The sequence below is a fragment of the Pan paniscus genome, chromosome X (assembly GCF_029289425.2).
Source record: "Pan paniscus chromosome X, NHGRI_mPanPan1-v2.0_pri, whole genome shotgun sequence".
Classification (NCBI taxonomy): Eukaryota; Metazoa; Chordata; class Mammalia; order Primates; family Hominidae; genus Pan; species Pan paniscus.
The window spans coordinates 23,701,785-23,717,610 of NC_073272.2; the positions used below are offsets into that span (position 1 = coordinate 23,701,785).

Sequence of the window (15,826 nt, forward strand, 5' to 3'; positions counted from 1 at the left end):
GTTGCTGAAAGAGAAATGATGTCGGATGAGGACTGAAAAATATCCATGGGTTCTAGTAGAACAGCAGTCCCCAACCCTTTTGGCACCAGGGACTGGTTTCGTGGGAGACAATTTTTCCATGGACCAGAGGTGGGGGGGATGGTTTCAGGATGATTGAAGCACATTACATTTATTGTGCGCTTTATTTCTATTATTATGGCATTGTAATATATAATGAAATAATTAGACAACTCACCATAATGTAGAATCAGTGGGAGTCCTGAGCTTGTTTTCCTGCAACTAGATGGTCCCCCGTCTAGGGGTGATGGGAGACAGTGACAGATCATCAGGCATTAGATGCTCATAAGGAGCATACAACCTAGGCCCCTTGCATGCACAGTTCACAATAGTGTTCTCACTCCTATGAGAATCTAATGCTGCCACTGACCTGATAGCGGGCAGATTTCAGGTGGTAATGCAAGCAGTGAGAAGCAACTGTAAACACAGATGAAGCTTCTCTGGCTCACCCGTCGCTCACCTCCTGCTGTGCAGCCCAGTTTGTAACAGGCCATGGACCCGTACCAGTCCGTGGCCTGGGGGTTGGAAACCCCTGTAGTAGAAGAGTTCATAGATGATCTTGAGAGAGAAACTCTAGTGTGGCAGGAGAAGTTGAGCCAGGTTGGAGTGGATGGTGGATGGTGGAGTGGGTGTGGTGTGTGCGGGTAGAGACTGCAAATACAGAAAATGCCATCGAGAAGTTCAATTTGGAAGGGGAGGAGAGAAAAACTGTGGGACCTAGTGAAGGATGTAGGAGAAAGTTGTTATCATTGTTTTAGCAATAGGAGAATTGTGTGCATGTTTTTGGTGCTAATGGAAAGGACCCGAGATAAAATAATTGAGGGAAGAGATGGGAGCCAGGGCACAATAGAGCCTTCATTAAAAGGGATGCCCTTTCTAAGAGGAGGATAAATGGATGCAAGCATAGTTGTCATGGTTTTGATAGAGAACCTCATGTGGCTGTCCATCAAACATCACTTGAGTCATAGGTGTCTAGAACACTATTTTGCACCTTAGAAATATTTGAATAGACACCTTAGAAATCTTTGCTGAGTAAGACAGATTCCTCGCATAGCTGCAAGAAGCTTAGCCAACCCCATTTCTAAATTAAAACTACCAGCAAAGAGGTACTTGAGTAATAGGCACAGGGTGCTCAGCTCTGGGCTAATAGCATTGAATGTCCTGATTTTTATAATGTTCTGTGCTTAACTTCTCAGGCAACACAGGCTGAAGTATAAGAGTTGAAGGGATTTAGAATAAGTCATTGTTTCATTAAAAATTATTTTTGGCTGAAGGAGAAATAAGATTTGGATGGGGACACAGCTAAACCATATCATATACCATCTTAATTGGGGATGGTATTTTTTTTTTTTCTTGAGACAGAGTCTCGCTCTATGGCCCAGGCTGGAGTGCAATGGCATGATCTTGGCTCACTGCAACCTCCACCTCCCGGTTTCAAGTGATTCTCCTGCCTCAGCCTCCCGAGTAGCTGGGATTACAGGTGCACTCCACCATGCCCAGCTAATTTCTGTATTTTTACTAGAGCTGGGGTTTCACCATGTTAGCCAGGCTGGTCTTAAACTCCTGGCCTCAAGCGATCTACCCGCCTTGGCCTCCCAAAGTTCTAGGATTACGGTGTGAACTGCTGCGCCCAGCCAAGTTCCTGAAATCTCTTATCTGTCTAAAAGCAGAATCTGCCAAAAAACAAAACAAAACAAAACCCTCGATTGCCATAAATCCCCTCCCTGAGAGCAACATAGATGGAGATGACAAGTTGGCACCACACCCAAACAGACATTGCCACCAAACTCTTATCTCCCATCTATTCTCCTAAGGGTTCATTTATCTTTCAAAAAAAATCTTTATTTTTCCGTAAGTGCCCTTCCCTAATCCCCTTCTAAGAAGTTATTAGTTCTCCCAGAAGTGTCCTCTGACCCTCCCCATCCCCAATTAAGATGGTATGTGATATGGTTTAGCTGTGTCCCCACTGAAATCTCATCTTGAATTGTAGCTCCCATAATTCCCATGTGTCATGGGAGGGACTCAGTGGGAGGTAATTGAGTCATGGGGGCGGGTCTTTCTCATGCTATTCTCGTGATAGTGAATAAGTCTCATGAGATCTGATGGTTTTATAAAGGGATCTTCTCCTGTACATGCTGTCTTGCCTGCCACCATGTAAGACATGCCTTTGCTCTTCCTTCACGTTCTGCCATGATTGTGAGGCCTTCCCCAGCCATATGGAACTGTGAGTCCATTAAACCTCTTTCCTTTATAAATTACCCAGTCTGTCCATTAAACCTCTTTCCTTTATAAATTATCCAGTCTCAGGTGTGTTTTTATTAGCAGCATGAAAATGGACTAATACAGTGTATAAGCCCCAAATTCTAACCACCTCCTTGAGTCACATTTCCTTGTGAATTTCCATGCCAACCAACATAATTAAATGTTGCTGTCTCTTGTGAATCTGTCTTTTATCAGTTTAATTTACAGGGCTCCAAGAAAAGAACCAAAGAGGGCAGAGGAACAGTTTTTCCTCTCTGACAGAATAAAAGGGCATGATGTTTGAAGCTTACTTCCAAATGGTTCTGAGAGAATGAGCTAATAGAGCAAATGTAGCAAAACATTAACAATTGTTGAATCTGGGTGAAGGATTTGAGGGAGTTTTTGGTACTGTTCTTGAAACTTTTTTTTGAAATTATTTCAAAATAAAATTATTTTTAAAAGAAGAATAAGCTTCTGCATTTATTCATCACCTCTGCTTTTTTTTTTTTACTCTATTTCCACTTTCAACACTTTTTTACTCACAACTTCCTATGAGTGGAAAGGATGAGGAATTTGAAAGATAGAGCTGCCTTTTGGGTTTGTGCAAAATCTCTGTGTCTTAATTTGTCTATCTGTAAAATGAGGATAATATCTTCAAACGTTTGCTACATGAACTGAGATGAGGATACAGTAGGCCCTCAATAAATGTTATTGCCTACCCTTCTAAGACCAGTTCAAGTCCTATTTCCTTTATTAAGTCTTCCCTCATCACATCCATGATAAAAATTTATTTTATATCGTACCATACATTTAGCTAAATGGCTTTCTCATACATTACCTCATTGAATTATCCCAATAACCTTACAAGTTAGGTTATCATTTTCTCTACCTCATAGATAAGGACATTTAATGAAGTTAAAAGATTTGGCTAAAATCACACAGTCGGTCAATAGAAATAACAGAATGAAAACTCAGGTTATTTTAGCCCCAAGTTGTATCCTCTATGTTATACCACAATTTGATATTTCTCCTACTCAAGTGTTTTAAGTGTGGTAAGAATATACATAACATAAAATTTACTATGTTAACAATTTTAAAATGCACTGTTTAGTGGCATTAAGTACTTTCACGTTGTTATGCAACCACTATCCATCACTAGAACTTTTTCATCTTGCAAAAACTGAAATTCTGTACCATTTCAACACCAACTCCCCACTCCTCCCTTCCCCCCAGCCCCTGGTAACCACCATTCTACTTTCTGTCTCTATGAATTTGACTGCTGTAGATATAAGTGGAATCAGGCCTGGCGTGGTGGCTCACACCTGTAATTGCAGCACTCTGGGAGGCCAAGGCGGGAGGATTGCTTGAGCTCAGGAGTTTGAGACCAGGCTGGGCAACATAGTGAGACCTGTTGTCTACAAAAAAATTAAAAAATTAGCTGGAAGTGGTGGTGCATACCTGTAGTCCCAGCTACTTGGGAGGCTAAGGCAGGAGCATCGTTTGAGCCCAGGAGGTCAAGGCTGCAGTGAGCTGTGATGGCGCCACTGCACTCCAGTCTGGGCAACAGAGCAAGACCCTGCCTCAAAATAAAATAAAATAGGCCAGGTGTGGTGGCTCACACCTGTAATCCCAGCATTTTGGGAGGCCGAGGTGGGTGGATCACCTGAGGTCAGATGTTTGACCAACATGCTGAAACCCCATCTCTATTAGAAATACAAAAAAAAATTATCCGGGTGTGGTGGCGGGAGTCTGTAGTCCCAGCTATTCGGGAGGATGAGGCAAGAGAATCGCTTGAACCTAGGAAGTGCAGGTTGAAGTGAGCCAAAATCAGGCTACAGCACTCCAGCCTGGGCAACAAGAGCAAAACTCCATCTCAAAAAATAAATAAATAAAATAAAATAAAAATTTAAAACTAAAAAATAATTATACAAAAAGGGAATCATACAGTATTTGTCCTTTTGTGATTGGCTGATTCCACTTAGCACGATGTCCTCAAGGTTCATTCATGCTGTAGCATGTGTCTTAAGTTTTATAAACACTTGTGCTCATGGCACTCATGTACAACTTCGTGTGTCCTTATTTTCTTTCCCGGTTTATAAACTCCTTGGGGGCTGAAATCCCATGCTTTCTCTTGGTATTGCCACGCTCATAGTGCCTCGTTCATAACAGTGCCCAATGAGCTCTCTTGAATGGATAGATACAGGCCACTCTAAAGTAGAAAACGATCCCTCTCCTATACTTGATGAAACTTGTATACAGTTTCATCACTGCTGTCAGCTATTGGAGACAAGGAGCTGGACAAGCATAATTGTTCTCCCTACTATTGAAACGGGAGCCAGACGAATTAAGAAGATTCCCCAGGTTGGAAGTATGACAGGCAGCTGAACTTTAGTCAAGTAGAATTAGCTCTCTGCCCAGTGTAAAAACGTATATGCAGTATTCTTCAAATAGGAAAAAATCTCATCTTTTAGTCATATGAAGTGAGAGAGAGTTTGGTCGTGGCTTTCTTTTTTTTTCCTGAGAAAAAGAAATGAGATCTGTCAAGACTGAACTTTGCAGGAGAGAAATCATCAATCTTTGGTGTCATCTGAGTGCATTGGAAATGCATTTGCCTTGTCTTGCGGTTTGATTGTTGTCTAATCCCTGTAAACATTAAAGGATAAAAACAGGAGAAATGGAACAAGAAATATGTGGGATCCAGGTTTTAGCTGTGCTGCCCACTGGTGACTTTCGAGGTGAAGCTTTCAGGTCCCTTCTCCCTAGCACGCCCATGCCTCCACCTCTATGAAGCAATAGAGCTTCAAGGGCAAATCTGGCCTCAGAGCCCAGAGGGGAATATGGCCACATCAGGGACCACCCCAGGAGACTCAAAGGCCTGCATCTCTTTGTCTTGCAGGAGTTGCTGCTGGACCACATGACACCAGTCCCATTCTTGAAGCAGAATGTTCAAAGAGTGTGTACAAAATGCAGAAGCCACCCATTTCCAAGAAAAACGGCTACGCTTCAACCAGCCTAAGTCTACTGCAAGCAAGGGCACCCATAAGAGATGGACCTTGAGGGATTCAACCTAACTAACTGTGAGTAAGGACGTCTAGCACATTTTGGAGAGTACTGGTATGAGACAGATTCCAAATAAAATAACCGGAGGCAGGCTGGGTGCAGTGGCTCATGCCTATAATCCCAGCTCTTAGGGAGGCAGAGGCAGGAGGATAGCTTGAGCCCAGGAGTTCGAGACTTGCCTGGGCAATGTAGCAAGACCCCATTCTCTACAAAAAGGAAAAAAACAAACAAACAACAACAAAAAAAAAAAAACAAGAAATAACTCGAGGCAGCCTGTAACATACTAAATTATTTCCCATTAGCACATTAGCACATAAACACCATTAGCACATCTTTTTGAATATGTAAGGTCTGTGGAGATAAGACTACACACAGGATCTCAAAGAATCTCCCTTACTAAGGGGGAAATCAAGTTGGCTTTTATCCTAGCAACTTACTTAAGCCCTAACATACTTACAATTGTTTTACATAGTATGTAATATTTCCCATACTTGATTGTGTTTCTTAAGTTTCATTTTTAATTTTCAAATCAAAACAGGAAATATGGGCTGGGCACAGTGTCCCACACTCTCAGCACTTTGGGAGGATAGCTTGAGGCCAAGAGATCAAGACCAGTCTGGGCAACATAGCAAGACTCTGCCTCTACAAAATTTTTTTAATTAGCCAAGCATGGTGGCATGCATCTGTAGTCCCAGCTACTCGGGAGGCTGAGGCAGGATTGCCTGAGCCCTGGAGTTCGATACTGCAGTGAGCTAGGATCATACCAACATGCTCCAGCCTGAGTGAGAGAGGAGGACCCCGTCTCAAAAAACTGTCAAAAAAAAAAAAAAAAAAAAAAAAACAGAAAATATAGAGAAGAGGTAGCTATTTAGAATGCTTGTAGAACTTTTGTAACATTACTGTTTTTTAGACTGAGGAACATTCTCTAAAAATATGATTTTGCACACACTTTTGATTGCCTAACCAAAAGTCATTTCTCTCTCTCTTTCCCTTCTGGCAGGGCCTGCTTCCCATAAGAAGGGCTAAAAATGCCAGACACTCTTGTTCAGCCTCTTTTGCAGGTAGGGCTGGCCACATGACCCATCTGGTCAAATTAACCTTTCAGCCACACTCTTCCAAAAGGCTTTTAGAAAGATTTTTCATGGTAATGAAAACAACAGATATTCAAGGAGAGCTTTTTTTCCCCACCTCTTCCTTCCTGACATTTCATAGGCATTTCATTTCATGGGAGCTATGGAAGCTATATTGCAGCCATTAAGCAGTAGACAAAGCGAACGTGCTGAGGATGGCAACAAACAGGGATGGAAAGAACCTGGATCACTGATGATGACACTGTTTAGCTTGGGACCATCACCTTCTGTATTAGTCAGGGTTCTCTAGAGGGAGAGAACTAATAAGATTTATATATATATACATAAAGGGGAGTTAATTAAGTATTAACTCACACAATCAAGAGGTCCCACAACAGGCGGTCTGCAATCTGAGGAGAAAGGAGAGCCAGTCCGAGTCCCAAAACTGAAGAACTGGGAGTCTGATGTTTGAGGGCAGGAAGCATCCAACACGGGAGAAGGATGTAGGCTGGGAGGCTAGGCAAGTCTAGTCTTTTCATATTTTTCTGCCTGCTTTATATTCTACCCATGCTGGCAGCTGATTAGATGGTGCCCACCCAGATTAAGGGTGGGTCTGCCTTTCCCAGTCCACTGACTCAAATGTTAATCTCCTTTGGCAACACCCTCACAGACACACTCAGGATCAATGCTTTGCATCCTTCAATCCAATCAAGTTGACACTCAGTATTAACCATCACACGTTCTAAACACCTTATTATGTAAAATGATACAATCCTGTTGGATATGCCACCTTTTTTTGAAACAGGGTCTCACCCTGTTGCCCAGGCTACAGTGCAATGGCGTGATCACGGCTCACTGCAGCTTCAAACTCCTGGGCTCAAAGTGATCCTCCCACGTCAGCCTCCTGAGTAGCTGGAACCACAGGCATGTGCCACCATGCCTAGCTAATTTTTTTTTTAGAGAGAGACAGGCTCTTGCTATGTTGCCCAGGCTGATCTCGAACTCCTGGGCTCAAGTGATCCTCCTGCCTCAGCATCCCAAACTCCTGGGATTATAGGCGTGGAGCCATTGTGCCTGGCTGGATATTGTTTTTACCACTTTTAGCTGGATATTGTTATTCACAGCTGAAAGCACCTTAACATATTCAATGTGATTTTAAATACAGTCCAAGAGGAACCTATTTTACACCAAATATTGACTAACTTTCTGTCAGACATTGGAAGGCCATGTTCCTAAACATAAGCATATGAGAAAATCCTTGTAATGACGAGATAAAGGGAGTTTGCCAGTTTAAACACCCGCGGGTTGCCCTGGCAAATGTCAGGTGTCACAGGGTCGGAAAGATTAGTTCATAATGTACTAGGAAAAACATCCTGCAATGTATATGAAAATATATATTGTAAAAAATCTTTTTGGCTAAATGTATTGGCACGATTATTAGAATACAATCTAGAAACATTTACTTTAAATTTTAAGAGCAAAGACAAGACTTCTGATCTTAATTAGTCAAAGTTTTTCTTAAGGATTTCAATTCAAATGTGTCCTTTATTCTGATTGTGATGGGACTTTTGATTTCTCCTATTTGAAATGCCACGTGAATGTCTTAGAAAACCCAGACATCTGACCTTATATTTTACTTGATAAATTGAAAAAGCCACTTGCTGATAAAATTTTGTTATTCACAGGTATTACATGAGTGAATTCATTTTTCTACTTGCTAGTTTTCTAGACAACTATCTTCATTAAAATTTTAGATTACTGTAATTTACATGGAGTTCACACATTCAATTTACAGATTTAGAATACTTAATCAATTGATGTCCATTTTATTTTTTCATTTAGTTGCTGAGATAAGACATCCATTTTTCTCAAAATGTATCAGGTCAAGCTAAAAAAAAAGAAGTGAAATTAATATGAAAATATCTATTAAAGGACATCAGTGTCCAAGCTCACCATCCTTTCTGACTATCTTTCATCTGAACATAGTCAGGGCTTATACAATAGAATTAAATATACCATCCCAGAGGACACCTGGCAGTGTCCGGAGACATTTTTGGTTGTCACAACATGGAGGCGCAGTGCCACTGGCATCCTTGGTAGAGGACAAGGATGCTGCTACACGTCCCACAGTGCACAGGACAACCCCCACAGCAAAGAATGCTCCAGCCCAAAATGTCAATAGTGCCAGGGTTAAGAAACCCTGTTCTACACCAAGCACCTTGATGTCTAAAATACAACACAAACTGGTTCTTTGTTCATTAGAATTCCTACAGAGGAAAGAATAGATTACTATCATTTTACAGTCATCTCAACAATTGAAGTCAGGAGAAGCCTTGATTCTTATAAACTGCAAAACATTAGTTTGAAGTCTAGTTTGTAGGTATCATTTGTTTTCTATGAGGAATTCCTTCTTTTGATGTTATATTTTCTTTCATTCAAAGACAAGACTTACATGAGCCTTCCTTTCTGCTGTTCCTTTTCTTAAAAAAAAATGTCTTATGGCTGGGTGCAGTGGCTCATGCCCGTAATCTCAGCACTTTGGGAGGCCAAGGCAGGCGGATCACCTGAGGTCAGGAGTTTGAGACCAGCCTGCCCAACATGGTGAAACCCTGTCTCTACGAAAAATACAAAAATTAGCTGGACACGGTGGCAGGCGCCTGTTATTCCAGCTACTCGGGAGGCTAAGGCAAGAGAATCGCTTGAACCCAGGAGGCAGAGGTTGCAGTGAACCGAGATCACGCCATTGCACTCCAGCCTGGGTGACAAGAGTGAAACTCCGTCTCAAAAAAAAAAATTGTTTTATATCTAGTGTGTCTTGAAGTGAACCTGAACTTCACTAACATTGCCAAGAGTCTTCCCCAAGACATGGACCATAGATGTGAGTTCAGTATAAATTATATGGCTATAGGAAAGTCACTTAGAGAAACTTTCACTGTGCCTCAGTATCTCCCTGAGATGCCTGCCTTGCTTGTAGAGATAATGTGAAAACATTTCACTTGGAAATAAAGTCACCATCCAAATCTAAGATCTGATATAAAAGAGATGATAAAGAACACTAAGTTCACATTACTCTTCCTGGTATTTTAAATGTCTTTTCTATCTTTGAAAAGCTGACCTGGAACACAGAGAAGGGAATTTTTTTTTTTTCCTTTTAAAGATTCCTATGGAGGATTGTTCTGGAATCCATCAGAATGTTCTAATACCTAGCCTCTAATTTGTCATAATAAGGCATGACACATTACAATGTAGATTGATAAAACTGGTTTGGAAAGCAATTTATCAACACTCATCAACCTCAAAAATGTTCATGCCCAATGCCTGTAGTCCCAGCAACTTGGAAGCCTGAGGCAGGAGGATCGCTTGAGCCCAGGAGGTTGAGGCTGCAGTGAGCCATGATTGTGCCACTGCACTCCAGCCTGGGTGACAGAGCAAGATCCCATCTCTTAAAAAAAAGAAAAAAGTTAAAAAGAGTCCACGCCCTTTTAGGCAGTAATTCTTTTTTTGGAAATTTATTCTAAAGTTCTAAAGTAATAATCCTAAATATATACTAGGCTTTCTACAAAGAGATGTTCCTAAACCTGTGATTTACCACAGTGAATAACTGTAAACTACCTAACTGTCCAACAACCAAAATAGTGGAATGGATACATTAAATTCACTAACTTAACTCAGCTTTATGTCTACATGAACATAGTAAAAATTATTTTTATAGAACATGTGTGATAACATGGGGAAATATTTTTATTAAAAAATAAAACAATATGAAACTATACTCACTACATGATTATAATAGCATAAGAAATCAAGCAAAATCCTATAAATTGGTGTAATCAAAGCTGTGTACCCAGAAATTCCACTTCTAAGATCCTTAATCCTAGGGAAATGATTAGCTACAGGGATTTTTTTTTTTTCTGAGACAGGGTCTCGCTCTGTCACCCAGGCTAGAGTGCAGTGGCACGATCACAGCTCACTGCAGCCTCGACCTCCCAGTCTCAAGCAATCCTCCTGCCTCAGCCTCCCAAGTAGCTGGGACCACAGGCAGGCACCATCACGCCCGGCTAATTTTTTGTATTTTTACTAGAAAGGGGGTCTCCATATGTTGCCCAGGCTGGCCTTGAACTCCTGTGTTCAAGTGATCCTCCTGTCTTGGTCTGCTGAGTAGCTGGGACCATAGGCACGTTCCACCATGCCTGGCTAATTTTTTTTATTTTAAATAGAGATAGGGGTCTCCCTATGTTGCCCAGGCTGGTCTCGAACTCCTGGGCTCAAGTGATCCTCCTCGGTCTTTCCAAGTTCTGGGATTACAGGGGTGAGCCACCATGCCCAGCCTGTTACAGGGAAATTAATCACCATGCAAAAAAGTCGAAACAATTTTAATTTTTTTTAGTAAAAAAGTGGAAACAACTCAAATGTCCAACAACTCAAATAATAAGAGATGCGTAAAAATCAATTACGGTACAACAATACAGTGGAAAGATGAGCAGCCAATAAAATGATGTTGAAACACGTTTATTAACAAGACAACATGTTCATAATATATTAAGTGAAAATTCAGGCTTAAAAGGGTAGACACATTAAAAATCCCTTAAAAGAGTAGGAAGAGGTAAGAATGTGTATGTTCGGTATATAAATCCAAAAGAATATTCTCTGCAAAAGTAGCTGGTTGTCTTTGAGTGGTAGAATTATAAGGGGATTTTTTTTTCATTTTGCTTGTATGTATTTTTCGAAATTTCTATAGTAAGCATGAACTATCTGCATAAAAAAAGAAATACATCAAATGTTATCAAAGCCTACAGAATAGAACTATGGATCTCTTCTTATTACATTTTGTTTCCTGTATTTTCCTAATGGTCTTTACTTATTTCACTTGAGAAGAGGTGAACCATTAGAAGAAAGCACTATCCAGTGTCTTCTTTAGGAGAAATATCTTGGGTCAGTCACTTTCCTTCTTTAAAATACCTGTCTCAGATGGGATAGGGTAGGTTATGTTGTTGTAACAAACAAGCCCAAACAACAAAGATATATTTCCCACTCATGCTACATGTCCATCACAGGTTGTCTGGCAGCTCTGACCGCCATAGTGACTCAGAACCTTAGTCTGTGGATCAGCTACCATGTCAAACTGTGCCAGTTGCCACACTAGAGGAAAAAAGAGCTCTGGAAAGTCACACATCAGCAACAAGTTGCCCCAGCCTGAAAGTTACTCGTATTACACAGTGGCCACAATTAGTCACATGGCCCTATCCAATTCATAGGAGGCCAGGACATGGGTAAGACAGATTATGTTTGGTGAACGGCACCTAATTCACCAGCTCAGAACATTGTAAGCAAATATTGAAAGAACTATAAGGAGACATCAACAAATTTATAATCACAGTGGTCATATTCCTGGCACCTGCTACTGTAGTCTGTGGCCAACTTTATCTTGTTAGATGCAAGCATTGTAGAAAGCATACCAATGTGTCAGATGGAGACCAGTTACCACAAGCAAAACAGGACATGCTTTTTGTGAAATCAAAAACTAACAATGCATTTGTTGATTGTGTGGCAAAAAGAGGATAAAGGAGCATGCAATACATACGCAATATATACATAGGTGACAGCATTTCACATTTACTCGGGATATACTCAGCTGGGCAAAGAAAATTGTAGCTTTCATCCCTTCTTGGCCTTTTGGCTAAGATCAAGTGAAAATTGTAGCTTTCTTCTTTCTCTCTGACTGCTCTGATTTACCTCACAAGCCCCCGCCCTCTAGGTAGAAGTAGGGAGGGGAAACAAGATTGAATTCAATTTATTAACCTCAATTCAATCCCTAACTTAAAATGTCTTTGTGGGTAAATAGTCCCTACTTGGATGACTCAGTTAAGTGCTCAACCAGTAAGAGTTCCACCCCTTCCTCTGCTCCTTTCCAAGATGGCATCAGGTGTGTGAGGGAGGGGTGTAGCTTTGGAGACCTCTTAGTGGCAAAGGGCAGATGTTAATCCTCCCAAAGAAAAGCAAGATCCAGACCTCCCCATTTGCAGTCCTCTGCCTTCTCAGCAACCTAGCTAACATACTTCCTGCCCTAGGACTTCAACCTAGAAGGAAGCGATCAGAACAACTGTGTCTTGTGACCTGCCCCCAGACTGGGAAGTGGGAAGGGGTTAGGGAGGGGGGAGGGTTTTTCTCTCTACTCTTTACAGCCTGACCATGCCTCCCTTCTATCCTGCACACAGGCCTGTGTATTGAAAAGGAAGCTTTGTTATTTAGAAATCCCTTTCTCCAAAAAGCCTGGGTTTTATATATATTGTTTTACTCAAAAGAGGTCAAGAAAATCAGCTTTGAAATTCAAAGCTGATGAATGGGCTCTGTTCTAGACAGCACCTGTTCGTCCTTTCTTTCCTGGGACAATAACCTTGATGACTCTATCAAAAGGCTAGCAGGAAGTGGGATTTAAAGGGGAAAATCAAAATGCATTGGTTTAATTATTATAAAAGGTGTTCCTCAGAGGCGAGATTGGAAGAACTAAAGTAATGAGGTATCTATTTTCTTGGCTGTCTTGTGAGATGTGTCTGTTTTCCTCACAGAGACAAAGTAAAATTTTCAAAAATATGACCCTAATGAAAATACAGAATGAACACCTCACTGGTTTTATGCATTAATGAGGGAGCCAGCAGGATGGTAAATCTGGTACAAAGGAGAATTCAAAAGATATGTTTAAAAAGAAAAAGCATGCCGAAATAAGCTTACTAAGTTAGAGGCAAAACAGGGCAATAAAACCATAACCTTTGAGGTCACCCCTTCTACTGCAAAGAAATCATTTGCATCTCTACTGGACAAAAACCTCCAAGTTAACATGCCTGGGCTTTAATCAAGCAACAGTGCATTCTCACAGAGAACTGAATAATCCTTGGGTGGGCGCTTTAAATGGAGGCCTTCTAATAAAGCTTCAGTCTGGAAATTGAAAGGACAAGCAGTCATTCTGTCTCCTTGTTTCCAGGTGTTAGGTAATTTTTCTTAACATACTCAAACATTGCCTACATCCCACCCACCTTAACACACACAAAACCGATCTGCTGAGAGCTGATGGAAGAAAGAGTTATGAATGGATTAAAGAGCCTATAGGAATAAAAGATGGGGATTTAAAGCAAGCACAGGTTTCTGCTTCAGAGACACAAGTGAATGGGTATCTTTAAAAGCCTAAATATGTGATTTTGTTGTAAACCTACATATTTTAAAGATGTTTAAATTACGCTTTCCTTTTAAAATTACCTTTTCCTTTTCAAAATCTAGATAGACTTAACTAGGCCTGAATGATTCCATTACCAAAGCAGATTAATATGGTTAAATGAAACTGTAAGGGCATGTGATAATTATTTTTCAGTTGTCACAGGTTACATAGGTTACCACAGCCCATTAATGTATGCTAGCCTATTAAGTTACTGAAATGACAAACATTATTGCATCGATAAGGCATATTCAGTCCAGTTGAGATAGAAACCATTCTCCAAATGATAGTAGTTTCCAAAAGAAACCTATTTTTAAAAATCTCATAACAGCTCATTTGTAATACAGCTTGCTGCTCAGATGGTTTCTGAAAAGTATCTTCTTAGAGAGACATCAAAACATCTCATATACTCCATAAATATACACACCTATTATGTACGCGTAAAAATTAAAATTTTAAATTTTAAAATTTTAAAAAACAAAACAGACAAAAAAAGAGAAAACAAATATTATAATAGGACAAAGCCTACTCTGAATAGCAGGTTCCCCATGGAATTTTGTTTTCTGAGTAGAGAGCAAGATCATCTGATTAAAAGGCTCAAATTCTCTGAAACTTTCTATTGAAGGCTATGATGTGTAACATGAGCACATTTCCATATTAAGGTTATTCAGCTGTGGAAAACACCAGAACCCACACAAAGCTTTTCCTTTAAAAGCTGAATAAAATCTAAGACACTGCATGTTGGTGCAGAAATGAGAAATCTAAGTTGTTGTTCGCTGACTGCTTGGCTGTGTTTTTTTTTTTTTTTTTTCCTGCAAGAAAGCAGAGACACACATTTGAGAAAGCATTGTAACTCAAAAGCATGACCACAGCTAAGAAATTTAAGTAACCATGTCACAGAAACACAGGAACATAGATTCTGTTGGCTAATCTAAATAGATAATTAATCATGTTCCTGGCAGTGTGGAATGCAGATTTGCATGCTATTCACAGAGACTTTGGCAGGCAGGCTGAGAGCTTTCTGGAATATCAGAATCTGGAGTGTCTTGAGGAGCTGGTAAGTCAGTCATTCTGAGATCTACAGATTTCTTGGATCAGTAACATTTAAAAATAATGTTGAAGACCAACATGGTATTAACAACTTCTTATTTTGGCAAATAATAATATTGTAAAAAATACTTACTATTTATAATTGCCATTATTTCATAAAAGATATGGTTTCACAGACTATTTTTTTAGGCTAGTTCGTAATTGGATTCACTGTTGGATTTGGGGGTCAAGATATCTTTAAGTAACTTAACTTATTTCTCAAACCTTTCATTAGTGACTGAAAGACATATTGAAGTACCTGCCATGTCCAGTCAAAATGAATGTTACTTCTGAGACAGGTGAATGTGACAGGACTAGACTGGCTCTAGATAGGAGCTTGGATCTTGAGAGTTCTTCTGTGGGATCATCTTGTCTTAAGGAGGGTTTTTTCAAATGGTGGGGAGATAGGAGATTTAAATATTGACCAAATTCCAACTGTGGCATGTTTTCAGCTTTCTTCTGCCCTCCCTGACCTGTAAATAAGAATTAAATCAAGTAATACTGCCCAAATGCCTATTACTAACAGTGCAGGGTTAAGCTTTGGGGCAAAACTTCTCAAACTTAAGTCTTCATAAGAATAGTCTGAGAACCTATCAAAAGGCAGATTCCTGGGTCTTAGTGCCATGGGTTCTGAAGTCTGAGATGGCAACCATGGAATCTCAATTTTTAACAAGCATAACATGATTTTGGTGGAAATGGTCCGTGGGCCCCATCTTTAGAAACATTAGCCTAGGAGTGAAAAAAAAAAACACTTCCAGTTTCTGTAATGACATACTAGGTATTCAGACCAACTTTCTTGCTGAACATAATATATTAAACCTCTTCTTAAAAGCATCAAAAAGCTAACAAAATAGTGATAAATTACTGGGATGCGATTCAGAAAAGAATGGAAATCCACAGAAGTGAGCCTGACATTCTGAACCACTTTTGCCTTCCCATTACTAGCAGATCCTGAAGAGACAACTGAGAGGGTGAGCTGTCTTCTTAGCAAGCTCATGGGAATAGGAAGGCAAAAATCAGACATCGGGACCTGCCAAGGGTGGACACATGGTAAACCAGTCCTCGTCCCATACACATGCACACACATGTTAGGAGGAAGGGT

General features: G+C 40.3%; 1 protein-coding gene across 2 annotated transcripts in view; it reads left to right on the forward strand.

The window, feature by feature from the left end:
* Positions 1–15,826, forward strand: part of MBTPS2 (membrane bound transcription factor peptidase, site 2) — a 94,486-nt gene that overhangs the window by 53,600 nt on the left and 25,060 nt on the right. The window contains exon 12 of one of the 2 annotated variants that reach the window (XR_010111204.1): positions 5,195–5,375. Coding sequence is in view for 1 of the 2 variants with exons in the window: in XM_034950718.3 (XP_034806609.1) it covers positions 5,195–5,216 (22 nt within the window). In the remaining variant the exon portion in view is untranslated. Of the gene's footprint in view, positions 1–5,194; positions 10,042–15,826 lie in introns of those variants that run through there. The other variant, XM_034950718.3, reaches the window with a different exon arrangement.